Genomic DNA, 26,148 nt, shown 5'->3' with positions numbered 1-26,148 from the left:
TCATCCTGTTCCTCCATACACAAAGGAACAGATACAGGTAGTTCCTGTCTCTGCTTCCTGTATCCAACAACTTCTCTCCCGGAGGATTCATCCTACTCCAAACTTCCTTCTGACTGTGCAGAATGTGAATTCCCTTAGTTTCATGGGATTTTGCCTGACAGACATTTTTGGTCAAACTCCACTAAGAAAGTTCAAGAGTTCCTCCTGTGTCAGAAAAAGTGGTCTGGTACCTGTGCTGGATGGTGTGGTGAGCGATAGTCTCATGCACTTTGATTCCCTTTGGAGAAATTCACTGAACACTGATTCCTCTCAACTAGAAGCCTCTGATCGCAGCTTCTTTATGCTCTTCAGATCCTTAGTGACAGGCCAGGCTAGTTGGATAAAGACACATTAGTACCCCCATACAAGCAGGGGAACACCTAACTCACTTTGGAGGACTTGTCCAACCAGGACTAGGTCCTCTTTCCTTGAAGGATTCACAACCTATTTATTAAGAGCCAGAGGTTTCTTTCTGTGTTGACTTCCAACCAGGCATATGCTCTTGGGTATACAAATAAGTCTCCTGTTTCTTGCTCCTTGGATGCTGACACTTCACTAGATCTGGTGTAACAAACATTCCTAGATCAATAGCTGGAGACCAAGGATAGACAGGATTGCTCTTCAGCAGAATGCTCTGGGGTTGCTCCAGAGATATTTCAAGAGTTTCAGGGAAGATATTTTTGAGCTGCTATCAGCTTTTCTTACTAAAATGTATATCCTTTATTTTGCCCTGCCTTCCCTTCTGGGAGTGCTTCCTCACATCCTACTCCTTCAGTTGTATTGACTTAATGGGACTGGATTCATGTTTACCTGGGGCATTTCACACTCTTTTAGGCTGTTTTGTTCTAACTACACAGAATTCCTCTTGCTCAGCCTTGCCTAACGAGATCAGTTGCTTGGCCAAACTATCTTGCAGACATGAAGCTTTTCTCCCTTGGTCCTAGGGGTCAGTGGAGGAAAGTCCTAAAGCTTACTTCTTTTTCAGGACATGCACTTTTGTTTAGTCCTCTTCTGGGGGATACATAGATTACATAAGATTGTAGGTTCTTTCTTCCTATAGGGTAATTTAGGTTTTGGTCCTTCTGGTGACCCATGGGCAGTCCCTAAGCTCTGTGTTTTGAGCTTACAAGAGGTTACAAATGTATTTGAACCAAAAATGTAATTACATTATTCTGTCTGTAAAGAATTTCTAGTCAAGTTGTTTTCATTGTCCTTAGTTTATGCCAGTATATCTTGTTTGAACTTACCGCTTTGGTCAATATATTATATTTACTTCTATTATAACTTGACTTTTTTTCATTTTTTTCACCTTGGTGATTTCGAATATGTTTATATTTTTACCTTTGTCATGGAGATACTGTTTTATGAGTTTTCTTGTGCTGGTGTCATTAAATTTGTTCATTTTGCATAAATTAAATTTTTTTCATGCCAGACAGCAGTGGTATTTTCTTCCCTCTTTGGTTATATTTTAAGCTTACTTTCTGGATGTATGTGCTTATTTCAGATATGGTACAACACCACTAGGGGGAACCGTATTCCCTGACTAGGCTGCTCAAGCTTTTTCTACCATAAATAGAGCATTTAACTTTAAATGTTTTTATTGTATCATAAAATACAATATCTAATTTTTTGTAAATATTTTATTATCTTTTCATGTGAGGCCCCGTTCACACAGGGGCGATCCGACTTCGGGGGGCGACCTCCGAGGTCGCGGTGCGAGCAGCCGCCACGGACTTCATAACATTGAAGTCTATGGCGGTCGCCTCCGGGTCGCCCCAAAGAAGCTCCGGACCCTTTTTCTAAGTCGGAGCGACTTGTGTCGCTCCTATTAGAACGGGTCCGCAGCTTCCCTATGGAAGGCGACCTGTGAGGCGACCAGGTCGCCTTAGTGTGAACGGGGACTTGCAACACTGTAAAAATGATACTTTGCTGCAATGTAAAGTAGTGAGTGTACAGCTTGTATAAGTGTAAATTTGCTGTCCTTTCAAAATAACACACAGCCATTAATGTCTAAACCACTGGCAACAAAAGTGAGTACACCCCTAAGTGAATATGTCCAAATTGGGCCCAATTAGCCATTTTCCCTCTCTATTGTCATGTGACTCATTAGTATTACAAGGTCTCATGTGTGCATGGGGAGCAGGTATGTTAAATTTGGTGTTCTCTCTCATACTGGTCACTGGAAGTTCAACATGGCACCTCATGGTAAAGAACTCTCTGAGGATCTGAAAAAAAAGAACTGTTGCTCTACAAAAGATGGCCAAGGCTATAAGAAGATCGCCAAGATCATGAAACTGAGCTGCAGCACAGTGGCCAAGACCATACAGCGGTTTAACAGGACAGGTTCCACTCAGTACAGGCCTCGCCATGGTTGACCAAAGAAGTTGAGTGCACATGCTCAGCATCATATCCAGAGGTTGTCTTTGGGAAATAGACATGGGTGCTGCCAACATTGCTGCAGAGGTTGAAGGGGTGGGGGGGTCAGCCTGTCAGTGATCAGACCATACACTGCATCAAATTGGACTGCATGGCTGTCGCCCCAGAAGGAAGCCTCTTCTAAAGATGATGCACAAGAAAGCCCGCAAACAGTTTACTGAAGACAAGCCGACTAAGGACATGGATTACTGGAAACATGTCCTGTGGTCTGATGAGACCAAGATAAAAGTATTTGGTTCAGATGGTGTCAAGCATGTGTGGCGGCAACCAGGTGAGGAGTACAAGGACAAGTGTGTCTTACCTACCGTCAAGCCTGGTGGTGGGAGTGTCATGGTCTGGGGCTGCATGATTGCTGCTGGCACTGGAGAGCTACAGTATATTGCGGGAACCATGAATGCCAACATGTACTTTGACATTCTGAAGCAGAGCATGATCCCCCTCCATTCGGAGACTGGGCTGCAGGGCAGTATTCCAACATTATAGCGACTCCAAAGACAGCCTTGCTAAAAAAGCTGAGGGTAAAGGTGATGGACTGGCCAAGCATGTCTCTAGACCTAAACCCTATTGAGCATCTGTGGGATGTTCTCAAATGGAAGGTGGAGGAGCCCAAGGTTTTACATCCACCAGCTCCGTGATGTCGTCATGAAGGAGTGGAAGAGGACTGCAGTGGCAACCTGTGAAGCTCTGGTGAACTCAAGAGGGTTAAGGCAGTTCTGGAATATAATGGTGGCCTCACAAAATTTTGACACTTTGGGCCCAATTTGGACTTTTTGACTTAGGGGGTGTACTCACTTTTGTTGCCGGAGGTTTAGACATTAATTGCTGTGCGTTTTGAGTTATTTTGAGGGGACAGGAAATTTACACTGTTATACAAGCTGCACAGTCACTACTTTACATTGTAGTAAAGTGTAATTTCTTCAGTCTTGTCACATGGAAAGATATAATAAAATATTTACAAAAATGTGAGGGGTGTACTCACTTTTGTGAGATACTGTAAATGTAATGTAGCATAATTAAAGATGTCATTTCTTTTCATTAGTGGAGTTTCTTTTTTTTTTTTTTTTTTTATTTGTTACTGGCACAAATTTCATTACATTTATTAACTAGTAATAGTTTGTCTCTTATTTTTGAACCTCCACTCCCTGGATTAACTCATTGGAAGTCAGCACAGCACTAAATGTAGCCCTCTGCTTTTCATAAACTGGTGTGATTGTACCATAAATATATGCTGACTCTGAACATAGGCCTAAAGCTGTGTAAGGGGCCCCAAAATGTCTGATGGCTGCCCTGTTCCCACTGACCACCAATGTAGGAGGGCACTAGTCTAGCCACCAATGTAAAGGGATAGTTCCCAACTGACCACCAATGTAAAGGGTTAGTTTCTCACTGACCACCAATGTAAAGTAATAGTTCCCCACTAATCACCAATGTAAAGGGGTAGTTCTCCACTGACCACCAATGTAAAGGCACAGATTACTGACCAGAAATGTAAGAGAGCACATCTGGGCAACTTTCCTTGATGTAGGTTACATACTCTTGGAACACTGTACTCTATACTACTTGTAGTAGGTTACGTACTCTGGAACACTGCATTCCATATGCTTGTATTAGCTACTGTGGCCCACTGTACTCTGTATGCCCTGCTCCATACTACTACACTGGTTATGCTATGCTGTATGTTAAATATACACAACTGCTGTGAGAGCTACAAGAATTCTATGCCAGCCATTACGTAGTAAAAATTAATGTTACTAAATGTTTGACAGAAACCGACTAAGGCTGGCCATTCATTAGACAATTTTATTATTGAATTTCCTTTAGATTTACTTTCAACTATGTAGTGCCAGGGCCTATCTGAATGCATTCAATTTGAAAGTGTCTAGGTTTGACCTCATAATATAGTTTTGGTAAATATAAAGGAAAGATGTACAACAAGATTGTATAATGTATGGCCAGCCTAAGAGTAGACAAGAGAACAGATACTCCCAATCCTGTAGCTGGCCACTGAGCAACTGTTCACTCAGAGGCAGTAAGATGCCCAGTGGATAGGTGTCAGAGGCGTTTCCATACGGAGACCATGACATGGGCTATAGCAATTTTATTGAACATGAGCTACTCACAGAAGAGAGTGACCCTATCTGGGAGAGCTGCAGAAGCATACCTCTCAATCTCTACCAAGAAGTCAAGTAGAGTCTGGAACACTAGTTGCAAGAAGGGGTGATTGACGAGAGTAAGAGCCCATTGGTGGCCTGAAATCATCTTACTATGGAAGAAGAATGGCATCCTCTATTTTTGCATGGACTATAGGTGCTTGAACACCTGAAGGAGGATAGGTGTCACAAGAGATGCCTATCCTCTTTCTTGGATTGAGGAATCCTTTTCCACCTTAGGACATTCTGTATTTTTCTCCACACTTGATCTCGCCAGTGGGTATTGGAAGATACCTGTTTCCAAGGCAGACCACTTTTTGCACCCCCATGAGGTTGTTTCAGTTCAAAAGTATGCCCTTTGGTCTGAACAACATGCCTATCACCTTCCAGAGAACAATGGAATATTGGCTTGGGGACACAAACTTTTAAGGTCCATACACACGATCAGAAAATCGTACAAAAAATACCACTTCCAAAGCAATTGTACAATAATCTGATCCAGGGGTGGCTGGTGCTCAAAATTTTTGGGTGGGCGCAAACAGAAAAATGTAATATGCATACAAGAAATGGGCAATTTGGGACTTTATATGAGAACTGGCGAGCACTGCACAGTGTCTCCATCCCTGTCAATTGAAAAACAAGATGGGATAAATGAGGGTGTGTGAAAAACAGCCGATCCCTAGTTTGAAATACTTACCCACCAGTCTGCTAACAAACCAAAATAAACCTGTCTAACAAATAAGTTAAAAGCAGGAGTTTAGTTAACACATATTTGCAAATGCATGCGGAAGCTGCAAGGCCAGCGACAAGGCATCCTGCGTTCTTGTGCAGTGCACGCCAGTTCTCATATAAAGTCCCAAATTGCCCATTTCTTGTATCGTACTAGGGATGGAGACGCTTGCTTTACAGGCGGGTGTCTCACTCAAAGTCCCCATTTGCCTATGGCATCTTTACTAAAGGGATGGGGGTGTGTGTCTCCCAGCTGATCACATTTAGTTTGCACCCCATGGCTTTTTTGTGCAGCCATGCGTTTTTCGTTGCCAGTCGTGGATTGGAGCAGGTGGGGGAGGATTGGGCGGTTTCCAATCCACCTATTAGCAAGCATGTACTTCCCTTTGTGAAGACACTTATACACTCAGGTTGAGCAGTGTTATTCAGTGTTAGGTTCTGCAAGAACGCAGGATGCCTTGTCGCTGGCCTTGCAGCTTCCGCATGCATTTGCAAATATGTGTTAACTAAACTCCTGCTTTTAACTTATTTGTTAGACAGGTTTATTTTGGTTTGTTAGCAGACTGGTGGGTAAGTATTTCAAACTAGGGATCGGCTGTTTTTCACACACCCTCATTTATCCCATCTTGTTTTTCAAATGTAATATGCATTGCTGTGCGGCAAAAAATTGCATGACTTGACTTTGAGGTCAAAAAAGTGTGAAAGGGGCCTTCATTAATCAAAGTATAGTGTGCCCCCTTCAATGCAGAGTGACCACAGCGTGCCCCCTTCAATGCAGAGTGACCACAGCGTGCCCGCTTCAATGCAGAGTTACCACAGCGTGCCCGCTTCAATATAGAGTTACCACAGCGTGCCCGCTTCAATATAGAGTTACCACAGCGTGCCCCCATCAATATAGAGTGACCCCAGTGTGCCCCCATCAATGCAGAGTGACCACAACCTGCCCCCTTCAATGCAGAGTGACCACAGCGTGCCCCCTTTCAATGCAGAGTGACCACAGCGTGCCCCCATCAATGCAGAGTGACCACGGCGTGCCCCCTTCAATGCAGAGTGACCACGGCGTGCCCCCTTCAATGCAGAGTGACCACAGCGTGCCCCCTTCAATGCAGAGTGACCACAGCGTGCCCCCATCAATGCAGAGTGACCACAGCGTGCCCCCTTCAATGCAGAGTGACCACAGCATGCCCCCTTCAATGTAGAGTGACCACAGCGTGCCCCCATCAATGCAAAGTGACCACAGCGTGCCCCCATCAATGCAGAGTGACCACAGCTTGCCCCCTTCAATGCAGAGTGACCACAGTGTGCCCCCTTCAATGCAGAGTGACCACAGCGTGCCCCCTTCAATGCAGAGTGACCACAGCGTGCCCCCTTTTAATGCAGAGTGACCACAGCGTGCCCCCTTCAATGTAGAGTAACGACAGTGTGCCTGCTTCAATGCAGAGTGACAACAGCAAGCCCCCGTCAATGCAGAGTGACCACAGCGTGCCCCCATCAATGCAGAGTGATCACAGCGTGCCCCCATCAATGTAGAGTGACCACAGCATGTCCCCATCAATGCAGAGTGACCACAGCGTGCCCCCTTCAATGTAGAGTGACCACAACGTGCCCCCTTCAATGTAGAGTGACCACAGCGTGCCCCCATCAATGTAGAGTGATCACAGCCTGCCCGCTTCAATGCAGAGTGACAACAGCGTGCCCCCATCAATGCAGAGTGACCACAGCGTGCCCCCATCAATGCAGAGTGACCACAGCTTGCCCCCTTCAATGCAGAGTGACCGCAGCGTGCCCCCTTCAATGCAGAGTGACCACAGCGTGCCCCCTTCAATGTAGAGTGACCACAGCGTGCCCCCATCAATGCAGAGTGACCACAGCATGCCCCATCAATGCAGAGTGACCACAGCGTGCCCCCTTCAATGTAGAGTGACCACAACGTGCCCCCTTCAATTTAGAGTGACCACAGCGTGCCCCCATCAATGTAGAGTGACCACAGCGTGCCCGCTTCAATGCAGAGTGACAACAGCGTGCCCCCATCAATGCAGAGTGACCACAGCATGCCCCCATCAATGCAGAGTGACCACAGCGTGCCCACATCAATGCAGAGTGACCACAGCGTGCCCCCTTCAATGCAGAGTGACCACAGCGTGCCCCCTTCAATGCAGAGTGACCACAGCGTGCCCCCTTTCAATGCAGAGTGACCACAGTGTGCGCCCTTCAATGCAGAGTGACCACAGTGTGCGCCCTTCAATGCAGAGTGACCACAGCATGCCCCCATCAATGCAGAGTAACCACAGCGTGCCCCCTTTCAATGCAGAGTGACCACAGCGTGCCCCCTTCAATGCAGAGTGACCACAGCATGCCCCCATCAATGCAGAGTGACCACAGCGTGCCCCATCAATGCAGAGTGCCCCCTTCAATGCAGAGTGCCCCCAGCGTTGCTTCTCCTCAATCCTCCGCATCTCCCGAGTCCTCCTCCTCCTCCTTGGCCAATGGCAAAGGTTCGCCTTTCGGCCAATCAGGAAACGTGATTTAGACCCGTTTCCTGATTGGCCAGGAGGAGGATCCATGTGAATATAGCGAATATTCATTCGCTATTGTCACGCAATGGGTGGGCTCAGGGTGCACTGCTCTGCGCCCCAGATTCACCCTTTTCTGAAGCCTATTAGAGCCTCTGGCTCTAATCACATGCTTCAGAAGGAAAAAAAAACCATCGAACTCCATGCGTCCGGCGCCCCGCATGTAGATTAGGGGGCCTGACACATGGATAGGGGGGGTGGTGCCCCTGCGCCCCCAACGCATCGGCTGCCACTGATCTGATCAGTCGTACACAGCTTTTGTCTGGAATTATCCAAAGAGACAAAAACTAAAATGTTTCTCGTACGATACCAGATTGAATGACTTTCATTTAATCAGTACAGTTTTCATCCAAAAATACAATACAAATACGGTACATCACTTCCAAATTTTTATTCTGTTGTACGAGACTTTTCGTACTTTCCTCTCTTTTTTCGATATGAGACTAGCATGCAAAAAAAAAAAAGGGGGGGGGGGGCAACATGCAAAAAAAAAGGGGAGATCATTCGTCCAATAATCTCATTGTGTGTACCAGGCTTTATAGTGTCCTGACTTATCTAGATCATTGATGGATGATCCATCCCTGGTTGGCATCCTGGTTGACAGTCGGGGATGATTAATGCGGTGGTGGGAGAAGTTACAAGTACCAAACTCCTGTGTGGCTTTCATTGAAGCAGCTGAAAGCTGCTTCTCCTCTTCCACCCAGCTGCTTCATTGAAAGCCATACAGGGAGATTGGTGCTTGTAATTGCCCCCACCGCCGCACCCATTGTCCCCAACTCTCTATCGAATTTCCCTTTCTTTCTGGGCCCCCTTGTGTTCTCCTCTTGCCCCCTGCAGAGCCACTGGCTTCCCTCCTCTTCTCTCTGGCTGCTGCAGGGGTCTGTCAGGATGGAGAGCTGTCAAGGTACCAGGAAACCAGACCACATGGGGATGCAGGTAGAATAAAGCAGTTTATTGTAGCAAACAAAAGTTAACGCACAGCAAGATTAAGGAAGTGAGAGTAGGAACTAGCCAGGGTCAAGTCCAGAAGCGGGTAGTCATTCAAGCCGGGGTTGAGTCCAGAAGCAGGTAGTCCACCGATGCCGGGTCTTCTGCCGATGAGGGATCGTCTGCCAATTCGGGGTCGAGAGCTAGGAGAGTCATCAGGCAAACCAGGTCATACATGGAGGAACGCGGAGAACAGAAGACTGCTAGCAGAGATGCACCTCAGAGCACAAACGTAACATGGGCAAGGACTGCAACCCATCAGGTGATATAGTCGTAGTAGGTGTGCAGCGTCATCATTGTGTGACGCCCAGGCAGCAGGCAAGTGATGATGTGGCTGGGGGAGAGGGCCCCTGGGTGGCTGGGGGAGAAGGAGAGGGCCCTTCGGTGGCTGATGGAGAAGGAGAGGACCCCTGGGTGGCTGGGGTAGAAGGAGAGGACCCCCTCGGTGGCTGGGGTAGAAGTAGAGGGCCCCTGGGGGGCTGGAGGAGAAGAAGGAAAGGGCCCCTGGGTGGCTGGAGGAGAAGAAGAGAGCCCCTGGGTGTCTGGGGGAGAGGGCCCCTGGGTGTCTGGGGGAGAGGGAGAGGACCCCCTGGGTGGCTGCGGGAGAAGGAGATGGCCCCTGGATGGCTGGGGGAGAAGGAGAGGGCCCCTGAGTTGCTGGGGGAGAGGGAGAGAGCCCCTGGGTGGCTGGGGGAGGAGAGGGCCCCTGGGTGGCTGGGGGAGGAGATGACCCCTGGGTGGCTGGGGAAGAAGGATAGGGCCCCTGGGTGGCTGGGGAAGAAGGAGGAGAGGGCCCCTGGGTGGCTGGAGGAGAAGGTGGAGAGGGCCCCTGGGTGGCTGGAGGAGAAGGAGGAGAGGGACCCTGGGTGGCTGGAGGAGGACGGGGAACTTGGGTGGTTGGAGGAGGAGAGGGACCCTGGGTGGCTGGAGGAGTAGGAGGAGAGGGACCCAGGGTGTCTAGAGGGAAAGGAGAGGGCCCTTGGGTGGCTAGGGGAAAAGGAGAGGGCCCTTGGGTGGCTAGGGGAAAAGGAGAGGGCCCCTGGGTGGCTAAGGGAAAAAGAGAGGGTCCATTGGTGGTTAGGGGAAAAGAAGAGGGCCCCTGGGTGGCTGAGGGAGGAGGAGAGGGCCCCTGGGTGGCCAGGGGAAAAGGAGAGGGCCCCTGGGTGGCTAAGGGAGAAGGAGAGGGCCACTTGGTGGCTGAGGGAGAAGGAAAGGGCCCCTGGGTGGCTGGGGGAGAAGGAGAGGGACCCTGGGTGGCTGGGGGAGAAGGAGAGGACCCCTGGGTGGCTGGGGTAGAAGTAGAGGGCCCCTGGGTGGCTGGAGAAGAAGAAGGAAAGGGCCCCTGGGTGGCTGGAGGAGAAGGAGAAAGCCCCTGGGTGGCTGGGGGAGAGGGCCCCTGGGTGTCTGGGGGAGAGGGCCCCTGGGTGTCTGGGGGAGAGGGCCCCTTGGTGGCTGGGGGAGAAGGTGAGGGTGGCTGGAGGAGAAGGCCCCTGGGTGGCTGGAGGAGAAGGAGAGGAACCCTGGGTGGCTGGAGGAGAAGGAGAGGGCCCCTGGGTGGCTGGAGAAGGAGAGGGCCCCTGGGTGGCTGGAGAAGGAGAGGGCCCCTGGGTGGCTGGGGGATATAGAGAGGGCCCCTGGGTGGCTGGGGGAGGAGGAGAGGCCCCCCGTGACGCCAGAGTCAGTTGCCAGGGAAGAGAGTGGAGCTGTGCCAGTCCTGCATATCTGACATCAAAGCCAAACATGGTGGAGCTGGAGCCCTTTGCCCTACACAATGACAGCACCCGAGGTGGAAGGTGAGGGGTAGCGGGGCTGTGACATTATATAGCATATGGACTCTGTACATTATTGGTAGTTTTGGTTGGAGTGGTCCTTTAGATGTTTAACTCTGTGTTGTTTTTCCCCCCAGCTGTGAGGGACTGAGGAATGACAGCCCACTATGCTGGGACTTATAGTGCCCTAGAATGTGGAGGACTAAGGAATCCTCAGTCCCTCACAGAGGGCACTACAAGTTCCAGAATAGCAGGCTGCCATGCCTTAGTCCCCACAGAGGGCACTACAAGTCTTAGCATAGCAGACAGTAGTTCCTCAGTCCCCTACAGAGAGCAGTACAAGTCCAAGCATAGCAGGCTTCCATTGGCAGTGCACTATACTTGAATTTACAGTGCCCTCTGTGGGGCTCAGGTATGGCAGCCTTCTGCAGTGGGACTTGTCGTGCCCTAGACTGTGGCGGACTGAGGAAGGGAAGTGTAAGGGGGACTCTGGAAACTCTGATGCAAGGGGGAGCTTTGGTGACCACAGAGTTCCCTTTTACACCAGAGTCCCCAGCTTTCCCCCTCAAATCAGGGTTCCCAAAAGTCTCCTTACATCAGAGTCTCCAGCATTCCCCCTAAATCAGGGTTCCCAGAACTCCTCTTACATCAGAGTCTTCAGAGTTCCCTCTTACAGTGTAAGGGGGAAACTCTGAAGACTCTGATGTAAATGGGGCTCTGTGAAATGTGATTTAAGAGGGGGACTCTAATGTAAAGATGAATTCTGTGGACTCTGATGTAAGGAGGAGATGCTGGGGAGAATCTGACTTAAAGGAGAACTCTTATTTAAGGGGGGACACTGAACTCTGATGTAAGGAGTGTCTAAGGGAATCATGACCTATAGGGAAATGCTGGGGACTGTGATGTAAGAGCAGACATATATATATATACATATATACCAGATGTTTAATGATCTTTGATTAAAGAAGAATTGGTTAGAGAAAATTCTAGAAACTGTGAATTCATAGTACAAAGGTTAAGGCTCTTAATATATGCAATTTATACAGTTCATTTTTATCGCTTGAATTATTTTTCCCATTATGGGCGTGAGTGGGGCCTCATGTCCAAGTTTTGCTTTAGGCCTCACAGAGCCTAGAGCCGCCTCTGTCTGGCACACGTCAATCCTGCTAGAAGTACTTACTGTCAGCTTCCTTACACCTAACACCTTGGAAGATAGTTACCATCATGTGATTGTAATGGTGGACCACTTTACAAAATATGCGGTAGGTATATGATCTAGGAGGATCAGAGTGACATCATGAGGTCACTTCCGGTCTAGGGCAAAAGTAAACTATTTTTTCTTTTTTTTTTTTAAGCAAAAGATTACATTTTTTTTTTAATCTTTTGCTTTTAAAGGTAGGGAAGGCCAGATATCTCCATAAAGAGGACCTGTCATCCCTTATTTATATTACAAGGGATGCTTGCATAGGAATAAAAGTGATCAAAAAAAGAAAATGAAAGGGACAATGTAAAAAAAAAAAAATTAAAGTGCCCCCTCCGTGCTCATGCACAGAAGCAATTGCATGCGTAAGTCACACATGCCTATGTAGACGGTGTTCAAACCACATGTGAAGTATTAGGCTCTGTTCACATAATGGCGTCTCGCGGCAATTCTGCCCGTGATCCCCAATCATTGCAAATCGTGGAACTTCTTTTGGGCAACAGGCGTCCCACGATTCTGTTTGCGCGATTTTACCACGATTCGTCGGGCGACAATCGTGCCATAGCAAGTCATGGGAATTGCACCGTGATTTGCAATATTTTGCGATCTAATACACCAATATTCTAGCACCAGACCTCATCTGTAACTCTAAACAGGTAACCTGTAAAAATGTTTAAAGCGCTGCCTATAGAGATTATCATAGTCTGTCGCCATTCTACGATCATGCGTGACATGTTAAGTATCAATTTACTCAGCGTAACATCATCTTTTATATGGGGTAGTAGACAGGATTTCTCGGATAACTAAATAACTTAAACTAAGATAAATAAATGACACCACAATAATTTAAGGTTGGAAATTGAAGAGGCCGCGGCCGTTTATTATTTATTAAAATTAACCAATAACTTTTCAAATATTAATACAAAACATCATAAAACAACCCAGTCACCACGACCCAGGTTGCCACCAGCAAAATTCAAACTTCAGAATAATTATCCATACGAACTTAAAACATTCAATCACAAGAATAAACGTCCTCCTTTGCAGCATGCAAAGGTGACCCTAAAATAATAAACTGACCGCGACAAATAAGGGAGGGGGGGTGGGGAACCGCTCGACTTCAGCTTCCTGAGGTGAACTGAAGTCCAGTCACTGAGAGACCGCTTAAGTGAGGCTGAAGGAAGGCTCTGGACCAATCCTGGATGAGGAAAAAACAGGCGGGAAAAACAGGATGCAGCAGGTAAGAAGCCTAATCTACCTGGATACTGGGGCAGCTAGTACCAGAAACAGCCAATCAGCATCAAGGATGAGCTAACCGGCCAAACTCCCTATTAATATCCCTAATCCTATAATACTTATGCTAAGCTAACTGTACCTGTCACTACCCCATAAATAAAAGGGGTTAATTAACCCCTTTTCTTTTTATTTTACCAAACAGTTGGGTATTTTATTGTGTTTTTGTGCATTAAAATTCATTCAAGTGTATTTTTTCAAAAAAATTGCATTTGAAAAACCTCTGCGCTGTGTGACAAAAAAAAAAATTGCATTGATCGCCATTTTATTCTCTTGGGTCTCTGCTAAAAAAAAAAAAAAAAAAAAAAATACTGTTTGTGGGTTCTAAGTAATTTTCCAGGAAAAAGTACCAATATTTACTTGTAAATAAAAAGAGACAGAAAAGGCTGGGTCCTAAGGTGGTTATACTGTGTCTGTGTGTATATATATATATATATATCCTGACTACCCCAAACCCCTCCCCCTCAACTTTTTTTTGCCATTTTCCAGGGTAGTATTTTGTATTAAACAATACCCTAGGTGTTATAAAGCAGCTTGCAGTCCCCCCAGCACATAACACCTAGCAGGGAAGAGTGACAAGTGTGAAGTGAAACCGAGCAGCTGGAGGAGCCAGACGGCGCTCCTTATTGCTAGGCAGACATGGCGCTCTTTGTTGCTAGGCAGACATGGCGCTCTTTGTTGCTAGGCAGACATGGCCGCTGTCAGCTTCCGTAGTAACAGAGTGACGGGGAGACGCCGCAGTTGGGGGAAGGAGGAGGAGAAGGAGGACTACTGAGTCATGTTTACTTCCGGGGGTCTCTCCGGAGAAGGGGGATTGAGTTCCGGGGCAGTGTCCGGCCCGGTCCTCAGCGCTGGGTTGTTTGTCTTGTATGCGGAGGGATCTCCCCCCTCCGTGTGAGAGGGGAGCGGGCAGCGGCGGGGGGGGAAAGATATGGATAAACTGACCATTATTTCAGGATGTCTGTTTCTGGCCGCCGATATCTTCGCCATCGCCAGCATCGCAAACCCGGACTGGATCAACACCGGCGAGTCTGCGGGTGAGCGGGGGGCACCGGGGAGACGACTAGCCGGGGCACGGGGTGTGCGGGCTGTCAGATCACTCCGGCTCAGGAGAGAATAGATGGGGATGTGTGGAGGAATGTCATGTATGGAGCCATGGGGAGAAGGTGATGTACAAAGGGGGTCACAGAGTGATGGGGATGTGCAGAGATTAGTGACGGTGATCACAGAGCAATGGTGATGTGTAAGAAGTGATGGTGATCACAGGGCATTTGTGATATGCAAGGGGCATTTGGGATGTGCAAGGGGCAATGGTGATCACAGGGCATTTGTGATATGCAAGGGGCAATGGTGATCACAGGGCATTTGTGATGTGCAAGGGGCAATGGTAATCACAGGGCACTTGTGATGTGCAAGAAGCGATGGTGATCACAGGGTAATGGTGATGTGCAAGAAGTGATAGTCACAGGGTAATGGTGATCACAGGGCGGTGGTGATGTGCAAGGGGCAATGGTGATCACAGGGCACTGGTGATGTGCAAGAAGTGATAGTCACAGGGTAATGGTGATCACAGGGCACTTGTGATGTGCAAGGGGCAATGGTGATGTGCAAGAAGTAATGGCAATCACAGGGCAATGGTGATGTGCAAGAGGCAATGGTGATCACAGGGCAATGTGCAAGAAATAATGTAATGTGCAGGGGGTGAAGATGGTGTGCAAAGAGTAGTGGTGGTACTCGGAGAGCAATGGTAAAAAAGTGATGATGTGCAAGAAGTGATGGTGGTGCACAAAGATAGTGGTGGTGTTAGGAGACAATGGTGATAAGGAGTGCAAGAAGCAATTGTGATGCCCAAGAAGCAATGTGATCAGAGAGTGATGGTGATTTGCAAAGAGTAGTGGTGGTGATCAGAGAACAATGGTGATAAGGAGTGCAAGAAGCAATCATGATGCGCAAGGGGAGATGTGATCACAGAGTGATGGTGATGTGCAGGCAGTGATGTAGTTGGGCAAAAGAGTAGTGGTGGTAATCAGAAAGCAATGGTGATGGGTAGGGAGAATTGGTGATAAGGAGTGCAGTGCATGATGGTAATGTGCTAGGAGCAATGGTGATGCACAGGGAACAGTGGTGGGGTTCAGAAAGAAATGATGATAAAGAGTGCAGCAAACAATGGTGATATGCAAGACGTAATGTGATGTACAGAGCGCAGTGGTAGTATGCGAAGAGTAGTTGTGGTGTTCAGAGAGCAATGGTAAAAAGGAGTGCAGGAAGCAATCATGACATGCAGGGAGCGATGTGATCAGAGAGTGATGATCTGCAGGGAGCAATGAAGGTGCACAAAGAGTAGTTGTGGTGATCAGAGAGCAATGGTGACGTGCAGGGATAAGGAGTGCAGAGCATGATATTGATGTGTAGAGAGTAGTGGTGGGGATAAGGAGTGCAAGGAACTGTGATGATCACAGAGCAATGGTGATATGCAGGGAGAATCGGTGATCAGGAAGCAGAGGGTGATGGTGATGTGCAAGGAACAGTGGTCATTGTCAAAAAGTAATGTGATGTCCAGGGAGGGATGGTTGTGAGGGCCAAAGATGGTGTGCAAAGAGTGGTGGTGTTCAGAAAGCAATGTCACTATGGAGTGCAAGGAGTTATTTTGTCAGAGGGTGATGGTGGAGCTATGGTGGTGTACAATGAGTAGAGGTGATGTGCAAGGAGCAATTGTGATGATCAGAGAGCAATGGTAATAAGGAGTGTAAAGAGCAATGGTGATGTGATCCCAGAGCAGTGATGGTGAACCTTGGCACCCCAGATGTTTTGGAACTACATTTCCTATGCTGCTCATGCACTCTGCTGTGTAGTTAACCACTTAAGCCCCGGAAGATTTTACCCCCATCCCGACCAGGGGGTATTTTGCGATTCGGCACTGCGTGAATTTAACGCACAATTGCGCGGTCGTGCGACGCTGTACCTAAACGAATTTGACGTCCTTTTTTTCCCACAAACAGAGCTTTCTTTTGGTGGTATTTGATCACCTGTGCGATTTTTTGATCACGCGCTATAAACAAAAAAAGAGCGTCAATTTTGCAAAAATAGCAATATTTTTCACATTTTTTTATATGAAATTCCCCCAAAAAAAAATGTAAAAATCAAAATTTTTAAAAATTTTCGGCCAATTTATTTTATGCTACCTATGTTTGGTAAAAAAAATCGCAAAAAGCGTATTTTGATTGGTTTGCGCAAAAGTTATCGCGTTTACTAACAAAGGGAAAGATTTTTGTCATTTTTGTTGTTTTTTTTTTAACGCGTAATGGCGGCGATCTGCGATTTTTTTTGCGGTACTGCGACATTGCGGCGGACAGATCGGACCCTTGACTGACATTTTTGACACTTTTGGGGTTACCAGTGACATTTCTACAGTAATCAGTGCTATACATATGCACTGTTACTGTAAAAATACACTGGTAGTGAAGGGGTTAACTTTATTTGGAAGGGAGGGGCTGTGTGTGTCCCTAGGGGCGTGGTTTCTACTGTGATTGGCTGTGGCTCTAGCTGTAAGGACACTGATCAACGGATCTACATACCAGATCCGTTTTATCAGTGTCTTTGCAGCGAGGAGAATGACAGGCAGTTTGTTTACACAAGCTGCCTGACATTCTCCCTCTCCCCCGCCGATCGCCGAGTGACCGGCGGACATCGGGTCCGCTGGTCACACGCGCGGGGGGGTCCGTGACCACGCGGGAGCGCGCCCCGGGGGGCGCGCGCTCGCTCCCTAGACCCTCACAAGCAAGCAACGTAGCCCTACGTTAGTTTGCCTGTGAGGGGCTGACCGCCGATGTAGATAGTCGTGCGGCGGTCGGCAAGTGGTTAAGCATCATGGAAAATGTAGTTCCAAAACATCTGGGGTGCCAAGGTTTGCCATCACTGTCCCAGAGTAATGGTGATGTGCACAAAGAGTAGTAATGGTGTTCAGAGAGCAGTGGTGATAAGGAGCCAACAAACCATGGTGATCACAGAGTGATAGTGAAGTGAAAAAATGTATGTGATATGTAGGGAGCGATGATGATGCAAAAAGAGTAGCGGCGGTGTTCAGACAGCAATGGTGATAAGGAGTATGATGAGCTATGGTGATGTACAAAGAGTGATGGTGATCAGGGAGCGATAGTGATGTACGGGGAGCCGATAATGGTATGTAAAGAGCAGTGATAGTATTAAGAGAGAAATGGGGATATACTAAGGGCATTGGTGATGTGCAGGAAGCAATGGTGGTGTGATAGGGAGTAATGGTGGTGTGCAAGGGACAATAGTGATAGGGAGTAATGGTGGTGTGCAAGGGACAATAGTGATAGGGAGTAATGGTGGTGTGCAAGGGACAATAGTGATAGGGAGTAATGGTGGTGTGCAAGGGACAATAGTGATAGGGAGTAATGGTGGTGTGCAAGGGACAATAGTGATAGGGAGTAATGGTGGTGTACAAAGAGAAGACCTGTTTAGAAATAGGTTTATTGTAGGAACAGATTACTGCTAGAGATGAGAGAACCAGCTTTGAAAGCAATGCGGATCTGATCTGGCGGTGAGTCTAGTGAAGCTGTTGTGATGTGATTTTCTCATGCCAAGACATCCACCAAGTGCCTCTAGGCTCTCACATTTCATCACCAGGGGGGTCATTTGGGGAACAGTTGTGATGATAGATATTTCAGAACCAAAAGAACCACAGCAGACAGGTTAAATGTCCTCATCAATGGTATAAAACATTGAAAAGCCTTCTTATAGTGGAATATGTTGAATACTTACCTGTCCAGGCTTCCCTCCCCTCTGGTATTTACTACTTATTATATTAATTATATAATAGAAATATTGGATAGCGTATTCCAGCCACGCACTGTTCTTCCTCTATCCTGGACACTACATCACCATAGGATACCATTACTGAGTACCCTGCAGGTGCCGCAATGGCCAAGAATGTGGAAACGGCAGTTCCTTGCAGGAGATGGGTATCTGGCACACTGGAAGTGTTCCATAGTCAACTTATCATTTACATGGTGTGTCTCATTCAATGTTTTATCCTAGCAACAGGGTCACTTTGATGTTACAGAGTAATACCTTGATTGCTAGTTCTATACTGTCATTACGCCTTCAGCTGGTTGTAGCCATTAGAAAGGAGTTGTATTATCCATGCATTATCCAGGTGCTGGACGTGTTTGTGTATTATCCATGCATTATCCAGGTGCTGGACGTGTTTGTGTATTATCCATGCATTATCCAGGTGCTGGACGTGTTTGTGTATTATCCATGCATTATCCAGGTGCAGGACGTGTTTGTGTATTATCCATGCATTATCCGTGTTTGTGTACAGAGCAGTACACAGGCTTGGATCACCTAAGTGTCAATTGCTATGTCGAGGGCAGATATCCCTGGCACCAGCCTTGACTCGCATCACGAATCAGTGGTGTGGAGAAATCCACAATACACCTTTTATTTATTAAAAAAGAAAACCCTTTTTAGAAGTTGTCTTGGCTGAGCTTGTAAAAATGTCAGATGCCTGACTGTCTCTGGGCTCAATGCTTATAATGATAATAAATGCTACAGGTTTGGCAACTGACCTCAGAAATGTGCTTGGTGTCCAATTCCGTCATGTTTTAAAGTTTTGCTCTTCGTGTAGTTTCACCCATTTCCTTAATTTGTGGCCCCACTTTCCAGTGTCCAGGGTGGCTCGTTGGCTTCCAGGATCCTATGGAGCTACCCTGTTGTGCATGCTCCCAGGAAAGGACTGCATGCTGACTTGAATCTGGCAGGCAATCCCATATTGAAAGTGGCTCCTGTTTTTGTGAATGACTGGGGGAACCCTGAAGATGATGAGACATACTGTATATAGTAGGGATGCACCGATCCGACTTTTTTTTGGAGCCGATACCGATATCTGGCGTTGTGAAATCGCCGATACCGATCCGGAACCGATCCGGAGCTACACACAAAGCAAGCGGCTGCAGTACAGAGCAAAGCCGCTGCTTCATGTGTGTGGCTCCTCCATTCACAGGCGGAGTGCATCTGATATCACTCCGCCTGTGAGCCGGACCTATACAGGAAGTAGCGGCTCCCATCCCATACTACTACTGCACCTAGTAAGGGATGGCTGAGCCGTTACTCAGCAAAAACCGGATCGGCCCGTGGGACGGCTAAATTTTACCGATCTCCGATCCAGCTATTTTGTCCGGATCGGGGCCGATTTCCGATCCGAATATCGGATCGGTGCATCCCTAGTATATAGTCCAGAAGAATGGGGATGATGTGACTCTGCTTTCCCAAAAGAAAGTTCAGGGATCTGGAGCAGAGGGAGCAGGAGACCGTGGCTATACCAGGATCCAAGTGTTGGGGTTTCTGGAACAGTTTATTTTATTTTTTTTATATAGTATTCAGATATTATCCTGTGTTGTATTTTTATATACACCAATATGTTTCTGGGAATAGAAAGAGACTTTAGTTCCACTTTAATGAATGAGTAATGTGGAAAAGCCTTATAGTGTGAGTTTATTTCATATATGTTTCTCAGAAATTATTGAAGATAATGGATTAGCATGACAGCCAGACCATTTAAAGGGTTAGTTCACCTTTACCAAAAAACTGCCTATGCAGATAAGGGGCATCTGTAGTTAAAAATACACTTTGCAGCTTTGTGACCAAGGTTAAATAATTGCTATAGGTGTATAGGCTATATACATACCTTCTGAAGCCTGGTTGATAAACCCCAAAAGATGGCATCATCTTATCCTGCCTTGTTGCTAGGATGTTACTAAGACACTCCCAGTCCATTCAAACCCCCAGGCATGCTCTCTTTCTTCCTGTGCTGCATTATCTCTGAGCTTAAGGTGGAGTTCCACCCATTTTCGTAATTTTAGATCTATGTAATCCCCTTTAAAACGACTTTTACCAATGGAAACTTTTTTTTTTGCTAGTAAATACCTTATTTTCTGCTTTATTCCTCCTCTCCTCACTTCCGGGTCCGATCGGCAATGACGTCATGCGGCGATTCGCAGTGTGTGCTGGGATGTATTCCATTCCAGAAATATCGCAGTATCACCCAGGAGCTGAGCTGTACTGTGTATATTCAGGCTGTGACCTGCCCCGCCTCCGCCTCCTCTCAGTGAGTTGTACTGTATGCATTGTATTCAGGACGTGCTCTGCCCCGCCTCCTCTCAGTGAGTTGTACTGTATGCATTGTATTCAGGATGTGCTCTGCCCCGCCTCCTCTCAGTGAGCTCAGTGAGGATATAATGCTTTCAGTCCTCTCTCACTGAGAGGAGGCGGGGCAGAGAACGGCCTGAATACAATGCATACAGTACAACTCACTGAGAGGAGGCGGGGCAGAGAACGGCCTGAATACAATGCATACAGTACAACTCACTGAGAGGAGGCGGGCGGAGGCGGGGCAGGTCACGGCCTGAATACACACAGTTCAGCTCAACTCCTGGGTGATACTGCGAGATTTCTGGCATGGAATACATCCCAGCACACACTGCGAATCGCCGAATGACATCATCGCCGATCGGCCCAGGAAGTGAGGAGAGGAGGAATAAAGCAGAAATTAAGGTATTTACTAGCAAAAAAAAAAGTTTCCATTGGTAAAAGTCGTTTTAAAGGGGATTACATACAGCTATGTAATCCAACCTATTAAAAATGGGTGCAACTCCGCTTTAAGGTTGCTGCAGTGGAGGAGATAGTGGACCACACATGTTTGGGAGTTTGAAAGCTTGCTCCTGTGATTGTTGGTTTGAAGCAGTAACAGCTGGGAGTGTCTTGCCAACGTCCAAATAACAACATAATGCCATCAGAACTATGTGCCAACCTTAAGGCACGTCAATCAGTCACAAGGCTCAAGGAACCCTTATCAACCTTTGGAAGAACTCTTGGGTTTTACGGAACCCTGGTTGAGATTGACTTACCTAAATACTTTGACAAACATGAAGCAGTTGTGCATATCAGAAGGTCATTACGTCAAAAATCTCCAAAAAACATATCTATACAAGGAGATTTAATACTTACCTTTTCCACTGCCTGCATTAGCAGAACACAGTGCTCTATGAATGGTGGATGGGCGGATGAATGAAATGTCCGCCCCCTCCATTCATTAAGCTCTTTTAATTGCGGGAAGCGATCGTACAGCTTTTATGAACAAAGGGGGCAGGATCCTTTAGTCTTTTGTGTGATAATATGCTGCATTTATGTTGCCCTCAATTTTGACCTAAGAAGTCTCACCAAATCTTATCCTCCAATGGGCAAAAGAGCACATAGCACTTTGTCCTGTCTTTCTAGGTGGTTCAGATACTAAGCTAGCTTGGGCAACAGCATGCCACCCAGCTCCCACCACTGTCTGATCATTCTGCTCACAAGGTGACTAATTTATAATTAGTTGTAACAGTATCTCACAACAGTGAGTACACCCCTCACATTTTTGTAAATATTTTATTATATCTTTTCATGTGACAACACTGAAGGAATGACAATTTGCTACAATGTAAAGTAATGAGTGTACAGCTTGTATAAGTGCCCGTTCACATACAGGCGACGCTACTTCCAGGGGCGACCTCCGAGGTCGCGGTGCGAGCAGAGCAGACATTGAAGTCTATGGCGGTCGCCTCCGGTCGCCCCAAAGAAGCTCCGGACCCTTTTTCTAAGTCGGAGCGACTTGTGTCGCTTCTATTAGAACGGGTCCGCAGCTTCCCTATGGAAGGCGACCTACGGCAACCTGTGAGGCGACCAGGTCGCCTCACAGGTCACCCTAGTTTGAACCGGGACTAACAGTGTAAATTTGCTGTCCCCTCTAAATAACTCAACACACAGTCATTAATGTCTAAACCGCTGGCAACAAAAGTGAGTACACCACTAAGTGAAACTGTCCAAATTTGGCCCAAAGTGCCAATATTTTGTGTGGCCACTATTATTTTCCAGCACTGCCTTAACCCTCCTAGGCATGGAGTTCACCAGAGCTTCACAGGTTGCCACTGGAGTCCACTTCCACTCCTCCATGACGACATCACAGAGCTGGTGGATGTTAGAGACCTTGCTCTCCTCCACCTTCTGTTTGAGGATGCCCCACAGATGCTCAATAGGGTTTAGGTCTGGAGACATGCTTGGCCAGTCCATCACCCTTACCCTAAGCTTCTTTAGTAGGGCAGTGGTCGTCTTGAAGGTGTGTTTGGGGTCATTCTCATGTTGGAATACTGCCCTGCGGCCTAGTCTCCGAAGAGAGGGGATCATGCTCTGCTTCAGTATGTCACAGTACATGTTGGCATTCATGGTTCCCTCAATGAACTGTACAGTGCTAGCATTAATGCAACCCCAGACCATGACACTCCCTCCACCATCCTTGACTGTAGGCAAGACACACTTTGTACTCCTCACCTGGTTGCTGCCACACACGCTTGACATCATCTGAACCAAACAAGTTTATCTTGGTCCCATCAGACCACAGGACATGGTTCCAGTAATCCATGTCCTTAGTGTGCTTGTCTTCAGCAAACTGTTTGCGGGCTTGATTGTGCATCATCTTTAGAAGAGGCTTCCTTCTGGGACAACAGCGATGCAGACCAATTTGATGCAGTGTGCTGCGTATGGTCTGAGCACTGACAGGCTGACCCCTCACTGCTGGCAGCACTCATACATCTATTTTCCAAAGACAACCTCTGGATATGATGCTGAGCATGTGCACTCAACTTTGGTCGACCATGGCGAGGCCATTTCTGAGTGGAACCTGTCCTGTTAAACTGCTGTATGGTCTTGGCCACTGTGCCGCAGCTCCGTTTCAGGGCCTTGGCAATCTTCTTATAGCCTAGGCCATCTTTATGTAGAGCAACAATTCTTTTTTTCAGTTCTTTGCCATGAGGTGCCATGTTGAACTTCTAGTGACCAGTATGAGAGAGTGAGAGCGATAACACCAAATTTAACATACCTGCTCCCCATTCACACGAGCCCTTGTAACACTAACAAGTCACATGATGCTGGGGAGGGAAAATTGCTAATTGTGCCCAATTTTGACATTTTCACATAGGGGTGTACTCACCGTTGTTGCCAGCAGTTTGGACATTATTGGCTGTGTGTTGAGTTATTTTGAGGGGACAGCAAATTTACACTGTTATACAAGCTGTACACTCACTACTTTATATTGCAGTAAAATGTCATTACTTCAGTGTTGTCACATAAAAAGATACAATAAAATATTTACAAAAATGTGAGGGGTGTACTCCTCCCTTTCGTGAGATACTGTATCTCTGGCAGTAGGCACAAGCCCGAGATGTCACTAATCATGTAGGGCGTATGACAGGAGGAGGAAAGTGTGAGATTGTCAGCAGGATGTGGGGAAAAGATGATTGAATACATGTGCCTTGAAAGATTGTCAGGCAGTCGGGGAGAAAAATTACTTCAGGGAAAATTTCTAATAAAGGCGCTGGACGAGAAGAGGAGAATGAACTTGGCAGCGGGCAGTAGGGGGAAGATAAATAACTGTGGGGAAAAATGTGTTTGATTAGATGTTCTATCAGAGTAGAGAACAACAAGACTGGCAGTATTTTGGGAGAAAGGAATGTTTGTTGGAGGGCATTGCAAAGTGTACAATAGTTATTGGGCTTGGCTGAAACTCCCTCATAGGAACACCCACAAATTGGGCTTCATAATGGGTGGAGCTCTCAACCAAAATGAGTAGTGCAGTTTTTCAAATTGGTTTTGCAAATTGTTCTGAAGCACAGATTGTTTTTTACATGAATCATTTGATCAGCAGGTGAGTTTTTATTTTTTCTGGGACTTTGTCTTTAATTCATGTGACAGTGAACCCCCCCCCCCAAACAGAGATCAACCTCCATGCTTCACAGATGGAATGGCTTTCTTCTTTTTATAGGCCCTGTTGACTTCTCCAAACAGTGTTCATGGTTGTACAATTGCATTTTGATCTTATTACTCCAAGTGATTTTGTTTCAGGCATTTTTAGGCTTCTCTCAGTATGGCTTGTTGTATTGTAATTTTTATAGCATTGGTGCAGCAAAAATGGCAAACATTTTACAAATCTAGCCAGGGGTATGTTAATCTACCAGCACAAATGTGTTAAAATAATGACTAAATGTTGCAGGCCAATTATATTTTACCAACTTATTCATGAACTCATTCATTTACATTCAGTAATACAAATAGAAAATACTCAAACAATTGATGGAATTGCTCTCAATTTGGCTTAAAACAGCCCTTTATTATTCTGATTATACTCTGGAATCTCTGCAACCCAGGTTTTTCTTGGTGTTATGGTACTTTATCAATTCGTCAGGAATGATCACAGCAAGAAAATATAGCAATTGCAACGCAGGATTGTTGGGTGGAAAATGTTCAGGCAATCCACAGTTGCCAACCCTAGTAGTGATGTCGGTCTGGTATATGTACACAGTTAGAAGGCACTCCCTAGGCACACATTTACCCTTTGATCGCCCCCTGGCGTTAACCCTTTCTTTGCCAGTGTCATTAGTACAGTACCAGTGCATATATTTAGCACTGATTACTGTAGTAATGTGACTGGTCCCCCCCAAAAATGTCAGTTAGGTGTCTGATCCGTGCGCCGCAGTGTCGCAGTCCCGCTAAAAATCACTGATCACCGCCATTACTAGTAAAAAATGAAAATGACATAAATCTTTTCCCTAGTTTGTAGACGCGATAACTTTTGCACAAACCAATCAATATACACTTATTGGGATTTTTTTACCAAAAATATGTAGCAGAATACAAATTGGCCTAAAATTATGAAAAAAAGTGATTTTTTTCAACTTTTTTTATTGGTAATGTTATATAGCAGAAAGTAAAAAAAAAAAAAAAAAAAATATATATATATATATATATATATATATATATATATATATATATATATATATATATAAATTTCCCCCAGAATTGTCGCTCTTTTTTTGTTTATAGCGCAAAAAAATAATCAAATACCACCAAAAAAAAAAGCTCTATTTTGTGGGGGAAAAAAAGGACATGATTTTTATTTGGATACAGCGTCCAAGACCACGCAATTGTCAGTTAAAGTAACGCAGTACCGTGGCGCAAAAAATGGCGATCAACGGGTTAAATGTGTCCCTTAAGGGCTGCTTTCTAACTGTGTAGGGGATGTACTTATGGAATGAACACAGGGCTCCTGTGTTCCTAAATAGGAGGAGCCCTGTGTTTAATGCTGACTGAACAGCGGTCTGCCATGTTTTTAGCGGCAGACCACCATTCTGTCTCCACGGGGAGCGATCGCGTGTGCCCTGTGGTATTCGCGGCTGCCGAACCCGCAGATCACCTTCCCCTGTGGCGCGCCTCCACTCACGGTCCCGTAGAGCGACGTAGAGTTATGCCGTTTCGCTGGACAGAGCCGACCTGCCACAGTATATGTACTGTTGGCGGTCGGCAAGTGGTTAATATTATGAATTTAAATAAATATGAATTTGTCGGCCATTATTGGCACCTTCAGCGCCAGAAAAGCTCATAAAAATGTATTCAGTTAAATTCAAACTGGTAGTTTGTCTTCACACTGGTCTGTTGCGCTTCTGTTGGGGTGTTAAAAATCCTACTTGCATTTTTGGTCAGTTAAAAAAACGCACCAAAAACGCATCCACCTGTTTTAAATGCATTGAAAACGCATCAAGAATGCACCTGTTTTGATGCGGTTTTTGAGTCACATGACCAATGAAAAACAAACCATAAGCACAGTAAAATATGGTCAAATCGCTGCAAATTTGTGTCAAACTTGTGTTTTCTGTGCCGTTCTTACAAAAATTTAATTTTTCAGCGCCATTATCTGCACCCTTTTCTATTTTCTGCAAAATGCCAGTAACACTATTTACAGCCGATAATTTAAATGTTCTTTTTTGTGTATTACCATCTAGGGATGCACCGAAATGAAAATTTTGGGCCGAAACCGAAACCGAAAATGCAGGATGCCCTTGGCCGAAAACCGAAACCGA

General features: G+C 46.3%; 1 protein-coding gene across 1 annotated transcript in view; it reads left to right on the top strand.

The window, feature by feature from the left end:
- Positions 1–13,981: 13,981 nt before the first annotated feature.
- Positions 13,982–26,148, top strand: part of MOSMO (modulator of smoothened) — a 95,227-nt gene continuing 83,060 nt past the window's right edge. The window contains exon 1 of the mRNA XM_082261296.1: positions 13,982–14,214. Within this exon, the coding sequence (XP_082117422.1) occupies positions 14,109–14,214 (106 nt within the window). The 5' untranslated portion in view covers positions 13,982–14,108. The remainder of the gene's footprint in view (positions 14,215–26,148) is intronic.

The sequence above is a fragment of the Pelophylax lessonae genome, assembly GCF_965119305.1.
Source record: "Pelophylax lessonae genome assembly, chromosome: 6".
Lineage (NCBI taxonomy): Eukaryota > Metazoa > Chordata > Amphibia > Anura > Ranidae > Pelophylax > Pelophylax lessonae.
This window is presented reverse-complemented; position numbering and strand designations above follow the sequence as displayed.